The sequence below is a fragment of the Hordeum vulgare genome, chromosome 7H, assembly GCF_904849725.1.
Source record: "Hordeum vulgare subsp. vulgare chromosome 7H, MorexV3_pseudomolecules_assembly, whole genome shotgun sequence".
NCBI lineage: Eukaryota > Viridiplantae > Streptophyta > Magnoliopsida > Poales > Poaceae > Hordeum > Hordeum vulgare.
Window position 1 is genome coordinate 81,905,064 of NC_058524.1, and position 11,973 is coordinate 81,917,036.

General features: G+C 46.1%; 1 protein-coding gene across 1 annotated transcript; it reads left to right on the forward strand.

The window, feature by feature from the left end:
- The first annotated feature begins 4,407 nt into the window (after nucleotides 1–4,407).
- On the forward strand, nucleotides 4,408–7,839 carry LOC123410464 (GEM-like protein 1). Its single transcript, XM_045103412.1, has 4 exons — nucleotides 4,408–4,877; nucleotides 4,969–5,070; nucleotides 6,794–7,065; nucleotides 7,400–7,839. The coding sequence occupies exons 1-4, from the start codon at nucleotides 4,550–4,552 to the stop codon at nucleotides 7,586–7,588; spliced, it is 891 nt and encodes a 296-aa protein (XP_044959347.1). The 5' UTR covers nucleotides 4,408–4,549; the 3' UTR covers nucleotides 7,589–7,839.
- The last annotated feature ends 4,134 nt before the right edge of the window (nucleotides 7,840–11,973 follow it).

Sequence of the window (11,973 nt, forward strand, 5' to 3'; positions counted from 1 at the left end):
GGAGACGATGAACCACAAAAATCAACTGAATGCGGGGCTGCCGGAGCAGTCCTGCAGTCACCAATGAAGCTGATCGCTTGGAATTGCCGGGGGGTGGGGAACGTCCCGGAAATTCGTGGTCTTCTGGATATCCAGCGGAAGGAGGACCCTGACATGATGTTCTTATCGGAGACGAAGTTGGACACAAGGCGGATAGAATGGTGGAAATGGAAGTTGGGAATGACTGGTCTGGTAGTGAAGGATTGTGAAGGAAAAGGAGGGGGCTTGGCTATGTTCTAGAAGAGCTCGTTAAAGGTTAGTCTGGGAATGAAATCTCGATATCATATTGATACTGAGATTACAACAGACGACGGCTTCGTCTGGCGCTTCACAGGAATCTATGGGGAGCCCAGAATGGAAGCACGGGAAACGACATGGCGGCTACTTCGCAATATAAACATCATAATGACAGACCATGGATCTGTGTGGGTGATTTTAATGAGGTGCTAACGCAGGGAGAAAAAGATGGAGGAGTGACTCGGCCTCAGATTTATATAGACCGGTTCAAACAGGCATTGGAGGACTGTCAGCTGCACGATCTGGGCTTTGTTGGGGACCCGTATACATGGTGCAACAACAATCATGATGCACAACAGTACATCTGAGAAAGGCTGGACCGAGCGGTGGCGACGCCCGAATGGTGCAGCCGATTCCGAGAGTATCATGTCATACATGGAGATCCTAGACACTGAGATCACCGGCCGATCATCATGCATCTCGATCATGTGTCTTTCAGGCAAAGGACAAAGAAACGAAGGGAAGGTGGAAGTTTTAAATTTGAAGCGAGTTGGATGACGGAGGACGCTTGCGGTGCTGTTATAGAGAATGCATGGCAAAGAGAAACGATAGCCAGAGGAGGTACAGTGGTACAAGCATTAAGAGGAGTGGCATGTGACTTGGAGCATTGGAGTCGCACCTCACTTGGGGATATGGAACGAAGGATCGCAAAACTAAAGAAAGAGGTAGAGGTATGCCGGCAACGCGCGATCACGTAGGATGTGGTGAATAGAGAGAGGATGCTGAGATATAAGCTTGAGCATCTCGAAGGCCAAAGGGAGATGTATTACAAATAGCGAGCACATGTAAACTGGCTTCGACAAGGAGATCGCAACACGGCGTATTTTCAGAGATTTGCATCGGCCAGAAGAAAGAAAAACAGAATAAAAAGGTTAAGAAAAGATGATGGCGGCATTGTGGAGGAGGAGGGGGAGAAGGAGGTGGTGATCATGGAGTACTTTGGGAAACTATTTACCTCGACGACTAGCACCAGAATGGAGGAACTACTCCTACATGTGAGACCAAGAATTACGCCGGCAATGAATGAAATGTTGACAAAAGATTATACTGCTGAGGAAGTTCAGGTTGCGCTCCAGAGTATCGGCGATCTTAAGGCTCCGGGATTAGATGGTATGCCGGCGGTCTTTTACAAGAGGTACTGGGAGACGATAGGCGATAAGGTGCTCGAGGAGGTTCCTTGCGTACTGCATGGGGGAGAGATGTCTGAATCGTGGAATGATACCTGTGTGGTGTTGATCCCCAAAGTTTCAAACCCGGAAAGGATGAAGGACTTACGCCCTATCAATTTATGCAACGTGATCTATAAATTAATCTCTAAGGTAATAGTAAACAGGCTAAAGCAGATCCTGCCAAAGGTAATTGCTCCAAATCAGAGTGCCTTTATACCGGGACACTTGATCACAGATAACATATTGCTTGCCTATGAAGTCACCCGTTTTATGCAGAATAAAAGATCGGGGGAAGTGGGGTATGCGGTCCTCAAACTTGATATGAGCAAGGCATATGATAGAGTTGAATGGAAATTTCTGCAGGCGATGATGGACAAGATGGGTTTTGAGGAGTCCTGGATCAAGCTGATTATGAAGTGTTGCACCACGGTACAATACAGATTCAGGTTTAATGATACTATCACGGAGAACATAGTTCCGGGGAGAGGACTGCGCCAAGGAGACCCAATATCACCATATCTGTTTTTGTTCTGTGCGGAAGCTTTTTCATCCCTACTAAACAGTGCCCAACAAGAAGGGATAATGGAGGGAGTTAAAATATGCCGAAATGCTCCGAGTTTTAATCACCTATAGTTTGTAGATGACTCGTTGATTCTTTTGAAAGCTACAGAAGATGCTATACTTCATTTGCAAAATATCCTGAAATTGTATGAAGAATGCTCGGGGCAAACAATAAGTATTGACAAATCTGCCATCATGTTCAGTAAGAATACAAGAAGGGATATCCGTAGGAAACTACTGGATCATTTGGGTTTAACCAGAGAGACTTGGAACGAGAGATATTTGGGGCTGCCTGTTTTTGTTGGTCAATAAAAAACCAAAGCTTTTGCATACCTAAAAGACAGAATGTGGCAATGTATTCAGGGATGGCTGGAAAAGTTATTGACAAAAGCTGGGAAGGAGATCCTAATAAAAGCTTGTGCCCAAGCCATTCCAGTCTTTGCAATGTCGGTTTTTGATCTTACAAAGGGTTTATGCAAGCAGATGACGGCTATGATCTGCAGGTTCTTTTGGGCGCAATAGGAGGATGACCAGAAGATCCATTGGCTATCTGCGGAGAAACTAACAAGATCCAAACATGAAGGAGGGTTGGGTTTCAAAGACTTGCACACTTTCAACCTAGCTATGCTAGCAAAGCAGGCTTGGTGCCTTTTGGACAGTCCAGAGTCGTTCTGTGCACGTGTCTTAAAAGCTAGATACTATCCACACACAGACATCCTCAACGCCGAAGCTAGGGACGGGATATCATATGCATGGCGTAGCATATTGCAAGGTGTGGCGGTGCTTAAGCAGAGGATTATCAAACGAGTGGGCGACGATACCACAGTCAAAATTTGGGAGGACCCATGGATTCCCCGCAACTGGGACAGGCGGCCTTTCACCCCAAGGGGACACACTATCATATCGACAGGAGCGGAGTTGATGGACCCGTATACGGCGTCGTGGGACAAACAACTTGTGTCGTCTATCTTCTGGGCCCTTGACGCGCAACTTATCATGACGATCCCCATCAAGGAGGAGCTGCAGGACTGCTGGGCTTGGCACCCAGACCACCGCGGTGTTTTCTCGGTAAATCTGCATACAAATTCTGCAAAAAAATGCAAGATGTGGCTGCAGGAGAGATATGAGGTATTGCCGAAAGAGTAGAGGTTTTCAACTGGACAGCGATATGGCGATCACCGTGCCCTATGAAAATCCAACAATTCATGTGGAGGATAGCTACTAATAGCCTACCGGTGCAAAAAATCTACAAAGAAGAGGCATTGAGGTAGATACCTTATGCCCAGTCTGCCAGCGAAGGGACGAAGATGGGAGCCACTTGTTCTTCCAGTACAAAGGAGTGAAACAACTTTGGCGCATCCTTGGCTTAGAACAGGTGTGGCGGGTATGTATGATTTCACATGAGCCAAAGGAAGTAATGCGGGTGTTGCTCTCCGGACCCCTTTAACAAACGACTGTTATTATTTCTTTGCTGTGGAACTGGTAGAATGCGCGGAACAAATATAGAGTGAAGAAGACACAAATCAATGTCGAAACACTAGTATGGCAGATAAAACGAACAACAGATGAGTACAGAGAGTTCTTTGGCGGGGTGAAACAAGCACAGGGGAATCTTCTTAAAGGATGGACAAAACCAGCAGCCGACATACTCAAAATAAATATTGATGGCAGTTTCCACAAAGAAAGTTTGACAGGTGGTTGGGGGTACATCATCCGGGATCATGAGGGGGATGTCGTGGTTGTTGCTGCGGGACGGCTAGATCATGTCAATGATGCATTACAAGCTGAAGCTGAAGCTTGCATCCAAGCTATACACAAGGCACAAGAGTTGGGCATTGGCAATGTGGTGGTGGAAACAGATGCTACTCTGCTGGTCTCGGCAATCAAGACATCTAGTTATGACCTCGCTCCAAACGGTGCTTTGTTTAAAGAGATCAAAGTTTTTTCTTCCCTAAATTTTATTTCTTTCGACTTTGTTCATTGCCCACGGGCTTGTTATAAGGTTGCAGACGTTCTTGCGCTGCATGGATCGAAGATGGTGCTTGCACCCCAAGCCGTATGGCCGGGTCTTGCTCCTACCTTTGCCAAGGTCTCGTTGCCGGCGATTCTGCTTGGCACGGTGATTAATGGAATGAAATATTTCCAGTTCAAAAAAAAAATAAAAAAAAATAAGGGTTTGCCAAAAGAAAAAGAAAAAAGGTCTCAGAGTTGTGCACCATTGTGTTCGTGAGAGGACGAGCCGAAGGAAAGCAACCCAGCCGCGTAGTCGCCCGTTGCAGCGGCACGGCACGGCACAACATCGCGGCGGAGTCGCGTGCGTCCTGCCACTTCCCCACAAGGGAAACACAGGACGGGTTTGACCCCCGCAGCACTACTGCCCAACCCCCCCACACATCGAAGGCTCGCACCCCAGACGCGCAACGCATTTCCTCCCTCTCCTCTCCCCCTTCGCCAGCGAGAAGAAGCCCGAGAGAACCCTCCAGATGCAGCCGGCCGCCGCCGAGATGCAGCCGCCCGTCGGCTCCCCGACCGCCGCTCCCCAATCCGAGGCCCAGCACCCGCTGTCTGCGCCCGATCCCTCCTCTCCCCACGCGCCAGCACCGGCGCCGGCCCCGGCCCCCGAGGCGGCGGCCGATCCGCCCTCTTCCGCGCCGGCCCTGGCGCCGGTGCAGCTGCAGCCGCAGCAGCAGCCCAAGACCGTCACGTGGAGCGAGAAGCTCACGTCCGAGTCGCCCACCCACGTGCCGGCCGCCGCCGCCGCGGAGGCCAGCCAGTACGTCTCCCGCGGCCCCGCCGCCTCCTCCTCCAAGGGTAAAAACGACCCGCTGATCCGGCCTCCGCCACGCCCTCCTTACGAGGATACCGTTGGTCCTGATCCCGTTTTGCTGTCGGTGTGCCGCAGGCGCGGTGGAGGCGATGAAGGACACGCTCTCCAGGTGGGGGAAGTCCATGGGGGAGACCACCAAGATGGTCGAGAGCCTCAGCCGCGACACGTGGCAGCACTGTGAGATCTCAGCGCCCTAACCCCCCTACGTTTCCTAGGGGAATAATACTTTGCTCTTCGTTTGTCTGTGAGATTCATTTCTTCAAGGGGCGGGGTTGGGTGCCATGGCCCAAGGTTCTAGGCTTTTAGCTTTTTAAGGATGGAAGAAATGATGACTACTACCGAATAAAGTTGTAAAGTAAAACCTCAGGAGATTCCTTGATGTAGTTGTGGGGATTGGAATAGCTGGTGGAGAAGGATGAGTATCTTTGTCCTGAGAAAACACAGTACCTGAACATCGGGTGTGGATTTCCATGCCTATTTTGGCACTGATGTTAAGTTTACCAGCACTTTAAACTTCAAACTTGTGAGCAGTTTCCCCAAAGCTTATGATTCTGCCAACAACCTTAATCAGAGTTCTCAGATAGTTCAGTATTTATTTCATAGTTAATAATCTAATATCCATAGTAAATTTCCAGTATATAGCGTACTTAATCATTTATGAGAAGCAATTTTTGCGTGTTTCTTCTGTTTATCCAATTCACCTCATGTGTCTGAACTTTGTGATGTTTCTACTGATGGAATAATCGCAGCTTCATTGAGTATAAGAAATTAAAACGACGAGTTCATCAATGCAAATCAGAATATGCATATAGGCTGTCCTTCCTGGCAATTAGCACAAATTCCTCAGGAAGAATGGAAACCAGCATATGCATATATAGGAGAAACATGCCATATTGACACTAGATTTGCTCTCACCTTTTAGGTGCCAACCTTCTCTTAGGGGCTTAGGATTAAACATCTAGCTTTGTAGAACTGGCAATATATTTTGTACCAGAAGACTTATAAGGGAGAAAGTGTTCTTCATCTTCTGAATAATTCAATAACCATACTAAATTTCCAGTATGTAGTATTCTTAGTGATCCATGCAGACGAGAACTAGTGATTGGATGTTTCTTCTATCTATCCAGTTTATGAAGAGCAGTGCTAATGCATTATAGATTTAACTACTCGCTTCACCTATGCAAATCAGCTTATGCATGTGTAGCTTGTTGTTACGTGCAATTAGCACAAATTCCTTTCAACAAATAGAGATTAATTAATGAGAATCTGTGACATGTTGACAATGACATCAGTTCTGCCCTTACACTTTAATGAATCAGTGATACATTTATTGCCCATTTGTCATGGAAATAGCAAACTTTCTCTACATGAATATATTTCCAACAGAAGAGTCAAGAATTCATACAGTTCGGTGCACATTTGTCACATAAGCCAGAATACATTCCAAGCATTTAATTATACTTCCAACTGAAGAGATCGATCTTACGATCATTGCTCCTTGAATAACCTTCCAATGGAGTTTTTTCAGATGGTATATATAGAATGATGAAGTTTTGGTACTTTGTAGATACCAAATTAAGAATCTCTCTTGCCTTCTGTAACATGTCCAACACAATGTTTTGCGTGATCTTGCATTTACCCAGGACTATACATGTGTTTGACTGGCAGAACTAAGTTAATATGATAAGTTTAATTCATCTGTAAAGAAATATAAGAGCGTTTAGATCACTACTTTAGTGATCTAAATGCTATTATATTTCTTTAGGGAGGGAGCAATTAATACCTTCTATCCTTGACTGGGAAGTACCATTAAATGATAAGTTTAATAATTAATACCTTCTATCCTCACTGTTAACATGGTATCCTGTATATCTGATAATACAACCTTTTCTCTCAACAGTCAAGACAGGGCCTAGTTTTACTGAAGCTGCTATGGGACGGCTGGCTCAAGGAACAAAAGTCTTAGCGGAAGGTGGCTATGAAAAAATATTTAAACAGACGTTTGAGATTCTGCCGGATGAGCAGCTGAAAATGTCTTACGCATGCTATCTATCAACATCCGCTGGTCCTGTCATGGGAGTTATGTACATTTCTACAGCTAAAATTGCATTCTGCAGTGACAATCCTCTTTCTTACAAAGCAGGAAATAAAACAGAATGGAGTTACTACAAGGTAAGGGTTATTCACTTCCTCGTAACATCTGTCTATAGATTATGAAGTCAGGTGTGTTCTTATTGCTTCACTTATCATTTTTCACCTAGTCTGTTACTAGAAGTAAGGTCTGTATTTTTTATTTCATGAAGTGTAGGTTCAGAGGTAATCGTAGTTAGTGACTTTGACTTTTTTTGGTCGAGGAAGGGAAATAAAAGGAAAAAGTGGGTACTTAAGCGATGATGCTTGTTTTACACATTGCTAGCTCCATCTAGTTTATATCTTGATTGCTAGTACTCTACATGTTATGCATATCCTTTGTACTAAATTGTTGTTCCCCTTTCCGAAAAAACAGGTGGTCATTCCTCTTCATCAGCTAAGAACAGCCAATCCTTCAGTGAGCAAAGTAAATCCCGCTGAAAAGTATATTCAGGTTGTCTCTGTTGAAGGGCATGAGTTCTGGTTCATGGGTTTCCTGATGTACGACAAGGCCGTGTCCAGCCTGCAAGAAGCACTTGACGGTGCTCGTGAGTTGCAACCATAGGTAGATATGAAACGGAAGTTTCAGTTCAGCCTGTAACATCCCCAGGGGTATCGCCAGTTCTCCACTCGACGTCTTCTGCTCTGAGCGTCTCCTGTTTAAGACATATATCCTTCATGCTGTGCCCCTTGGAGCATTCGGTTCGGTACACTCACGAGCTTGTATACGTGTTTGTTCTTGTTCTTTGCGTTCCCTGTGTTGTAATGATGATGATGATGATATATGGGAAAAACATCGGAGCTGTCCATTTTAAATGCCTTGTGTTACCAATATTTAACAGTGACAGTGTAGGGTGTTTCCTGGTACTCTGGTAGGCACCCAGGTCAGGACATGCTTGGGTTGAACTGATTCGGGTGTTTCATGTCTTTCCTTTCTTCTTTTGGGGAGAACCGGGATAGTTTGATGAAGCTTTTGGTTGATGCAGCACACAATAGATTTTCCAAGCACATAAGTCCATCTATTCTCCGGTTGGACAACCCAGTCCTTCTTTATGGGCGTGTTCGGTTGCCTGCATACAACCCAATCAAGCCTGTGTAGTACAAAAAAATTGGCTGTTTGGTTGTTTGGGTCGTGTGTTGCCTGCATACAACCCAATCAAGCCTGTGTAGTACAAAAAATTGGCTGTTTGGGTCGTGTAGGGTTTTGACTGAGGGGGAACGGCCGAATCAGCTGTTTTTTCACAGCCAGGTCCGAGCGATGCAACTCTAACCACATAGGCGGCGGTGGCTGCATGCGAGGAGCCAGACTCGAGATGTCGCGTTGTTTCTCGAAGCGTCGGCATAATTGCTCCCACCTTTCCTCACCGTTCTCCCCCTACTCTCCCCGCAAGGCAAGCACCGGCTTCATCACCTCACTTGAGGAGCTCGGCAATGACGGTAAGCCCTCCGTCCTCGCTCCTGATTTGGTGGTTGCATGCGAGGAGCCAGGCTCGAGATGTCACGTTGTTTCTCGAAGCGTCGGCATAATTGCTCCCACCTTTCCTCACCGTTCTCCCCCCTACTCTCCCCGCAAGGCGAGCACCGGCTTCATCACCTCACCTGAGGAGCTCGACAATGACGGTAAGCCCTCCGTCCTCGCTCCCGATTTCCGCATTTGATAAGTGCGTTGGGGATCCGATTGAATGTGGGGGTTTGAAAGGAGATTGACCACCACATCGGGATTCAGGCGGTACTGATGGATTTTAGGGTCCGAACATGGATTGAGCACAAGGGGGGGGGGGTAAATTAAGCTTACAAGCACCGCTCCATCCTAGCCACGGCGACCCTCGAGGGGCTTGGAGCGGTGGGGGCGCTAAGCCTTGTAGTCGTCTACCTCTCACTCGATCGCATTATGCACCATGTCCTCATCCTCGTCATCCTTGGTGCGGTCACAAAGTGAGCAGTCAAGGAAGAAAGCCCTTCATCCAATGTCGTTGGGAAGGGGGTGTTGATGGGGTTCATGGCGATGGAAAGGTGGTGAGACAAAGTTGTGGAAGAGGATAGAAGATGGAAAGAGACAAAGAGAGGTAGTGGAGTGTGGTGGTGGATCGACAAGGCTCCCTTCATTTACTTTATTCGTGTTGTTCATAGTGCAGATCGACAAGGCTCCTCGAGAGAACTCGAAGGGCAAGGAGGCGGTGTCGGCCGAAGAGAAGAACAAGGAGGTGGTGGAGCTCCCGAGTGCTTGATAACCCACAAGTATAAGGGATCGCAACAGTTTTCGAGGGTAGAGTATTCAACCCAAATTTATTGATTCGACTCAAGGGGAAGCCAAAGAATATTCTCAAGTATTAGCAGTTGAGTTGTCAATTCAACCACACCTGAAAGATTTAGTATCTGCAGTAAAGTATCAATAGCAAAGTAGGGTGATAGCAGCAGTAGCAACAGTAACTAGTAGCAGCAGAGTAACAACAGTAGCAGCAAAGTAACAACAGTAGCAACAGAGTAACAGTAGCAGCAGTGACAGCAGTAGCGGCAAAGTAACATAGCAAGAACGAGTAGAAAAAACCCGTAGGCATTGGATCGGTGATGGATGATTATGCCGGATGTGATTCATCATGTAACAACTATAACACGGAGAGATATGTAACTAGCTCCCGTTCGTCAATCTAATGTAGGCATGTATTCTATATGTAGTCATACGTGCTTAGGGAAAAGAACTTGCATGGCATCTATTGTCCATCCCACCCATGGCAGCGGAGTCCTAATGGAAACTACGGGATATTAAGGTTTTCCTTTTAATAAAGAACCGGACCAACGCATTAACACTTGGTGAATACATGAACTCCTCATACTATGGTCATCTCCGGGAGTGGTTCCGGCTATTGTCACTCCGGGGTTGCCGGTTCATAACACATAGTAGGTGACTACAACTTGCAAGATAGGATCTAAAACACACATATATTGACGATAACATAATAGGTCCAGATCTGAAATCATGGCACTCGGGCCCTAGTGACAAGCATTAAGCATGGCAAAGTAGTAGCAACATCAATGTCAGAACATAGTGGATACTAGGGATCAATCCCCGTCAAAACTAACTCGATTACATGATAGATCTCATCCAACCCATCACCGTCCAGCAAACCTACGATGATATTACTCACGAACGGTGAAGAGCATCATGGAATTGGCGATGAAGGAAGGTTGATTATGACGATGGCGACGATCTCCCCTCTTCGGAGCCCAGAACGGACTCCAGATCTGCCCTCCAGATGAAGAACAGGAGGTGGCGGCACCTCCGTATCGTAAAACACGATGAACTCTTCTCCTCTATTTTTTTCGGACGAAAGAGGTTATATAGAGCTGGACTTGGGGGCGGCGGAGCTCCGAGGGGCTCACAAGCCTGCCAGCCCCGACCAGGGGGGGGGGGGGGGGGCGGGCATGTGAGCTCCTGGCTCCATCCCTCGAGTTGATTCTTGTGCCAGCATTTTTTATATATTCCACAAAAATTCCTCGTAGATTTCCAGGTCATTCCGAGAACTTTTATTTCTGCGCAAAACCAACACCATGGCAATTCTGCTGAAAACAGCGTCAGTCCGGGTTAGTTCCATTCAAATCATGCAAATTAGAGTCCAAAACAAGGGCAAAATAGTTCGGAAAAGTAGATACGACAAAGACGTATCAACTCCCCCAAGCTTAAAGCCTTGCTTGTCCTCAAGCAATTCAGTTGATAACCTGAAAGAGACAAAAGAAAAACTTTGATGAACTCTGTTTGATCTTGTTGTTGCAACTATGTCTAACTCATATCCACAATTTCAACAAGATCACAAGCTAACCACATGAGTAAATGACATCTAGGTCTCATGGTAAACTCATATCAATGGCATAATCAACTAGCGAGCAAATAATAATAAGTCTCAAACGTCAACACTTCAATCAAAACAATCATGAAGCAACACGAATAGATGGTATCTCGCTAGCTCTTTCTGAGAGCGCAAAACATAAATGTAGAGCACCTTCAAAGACCAAGGGCTGACTAAGCATTGTAATTCATGGCAAATAAGATTCATTCACAATCATACTCAACACAGTTAAAAGCAAAGCATAAAAATGACAGAGGTGCTCTCGAATTGGTGCTTTTATAGGAGGAGGATGACTCAACAGGAAAATAAATAGACATGCCCTTCGCAGAGGGAAGCATTGATTTGCAGAGGTGCCAGAGCTCAAGCTTTGAAAACAGAGATAATAATTTTGGGTGGCATGCTTTCATTGTCAACGCAATGACTAAGAGTTCTCATCATATTCCACGCTACACATGCTATAGGCGGTTCCCAAACAGAAATGTAAAGTTTTGACTCCCCCACCACCAATCAATCACACTCCAGGCTAGCCGAACCCTCGGGTACCGTCCATACCAACATCAATACTGGGGGAGTTTTGTTTGCAATTATCTTTTCGATTTGAGCATGGAACTGGGAATTCCAATTACCGCCCCCTTTCTCGTGAATGATAGTGAATAAACACATATCGAGGATAACACGCCTAGCATGGAAGATACTGATAGCCCCTGTCACCACATGAGCGGTTCGGGCATGCAAAACAGATTATTTCTTGAAGGTTTAGAGAATGGCACATGCAAATTTACTTGGAACGGCAGGTAGATACCGCATATAGGTAGGTATGGTGGACTCATATGGAACAACTTTGGGTTTATGGAAGTGGATGCACAAGCAGTATTCCCGCTTAGTACAGGTGAAGGCTAGCAAAAGACTGGGAAGCGACCAACTAGAGAGCGACAACAGTCATCAAAATGCATTGAGATTAACTAACATTGAGTGCAAGCATGAGTAGGACATAAATCACCATGAACATGAATATTATGGAGGCTATGTTGATTTTGTTTCAACTACATGCATGAACATGCGCCAAGTCAAGCCACTTGAATCATTCAAAGGGGGATACCATCCT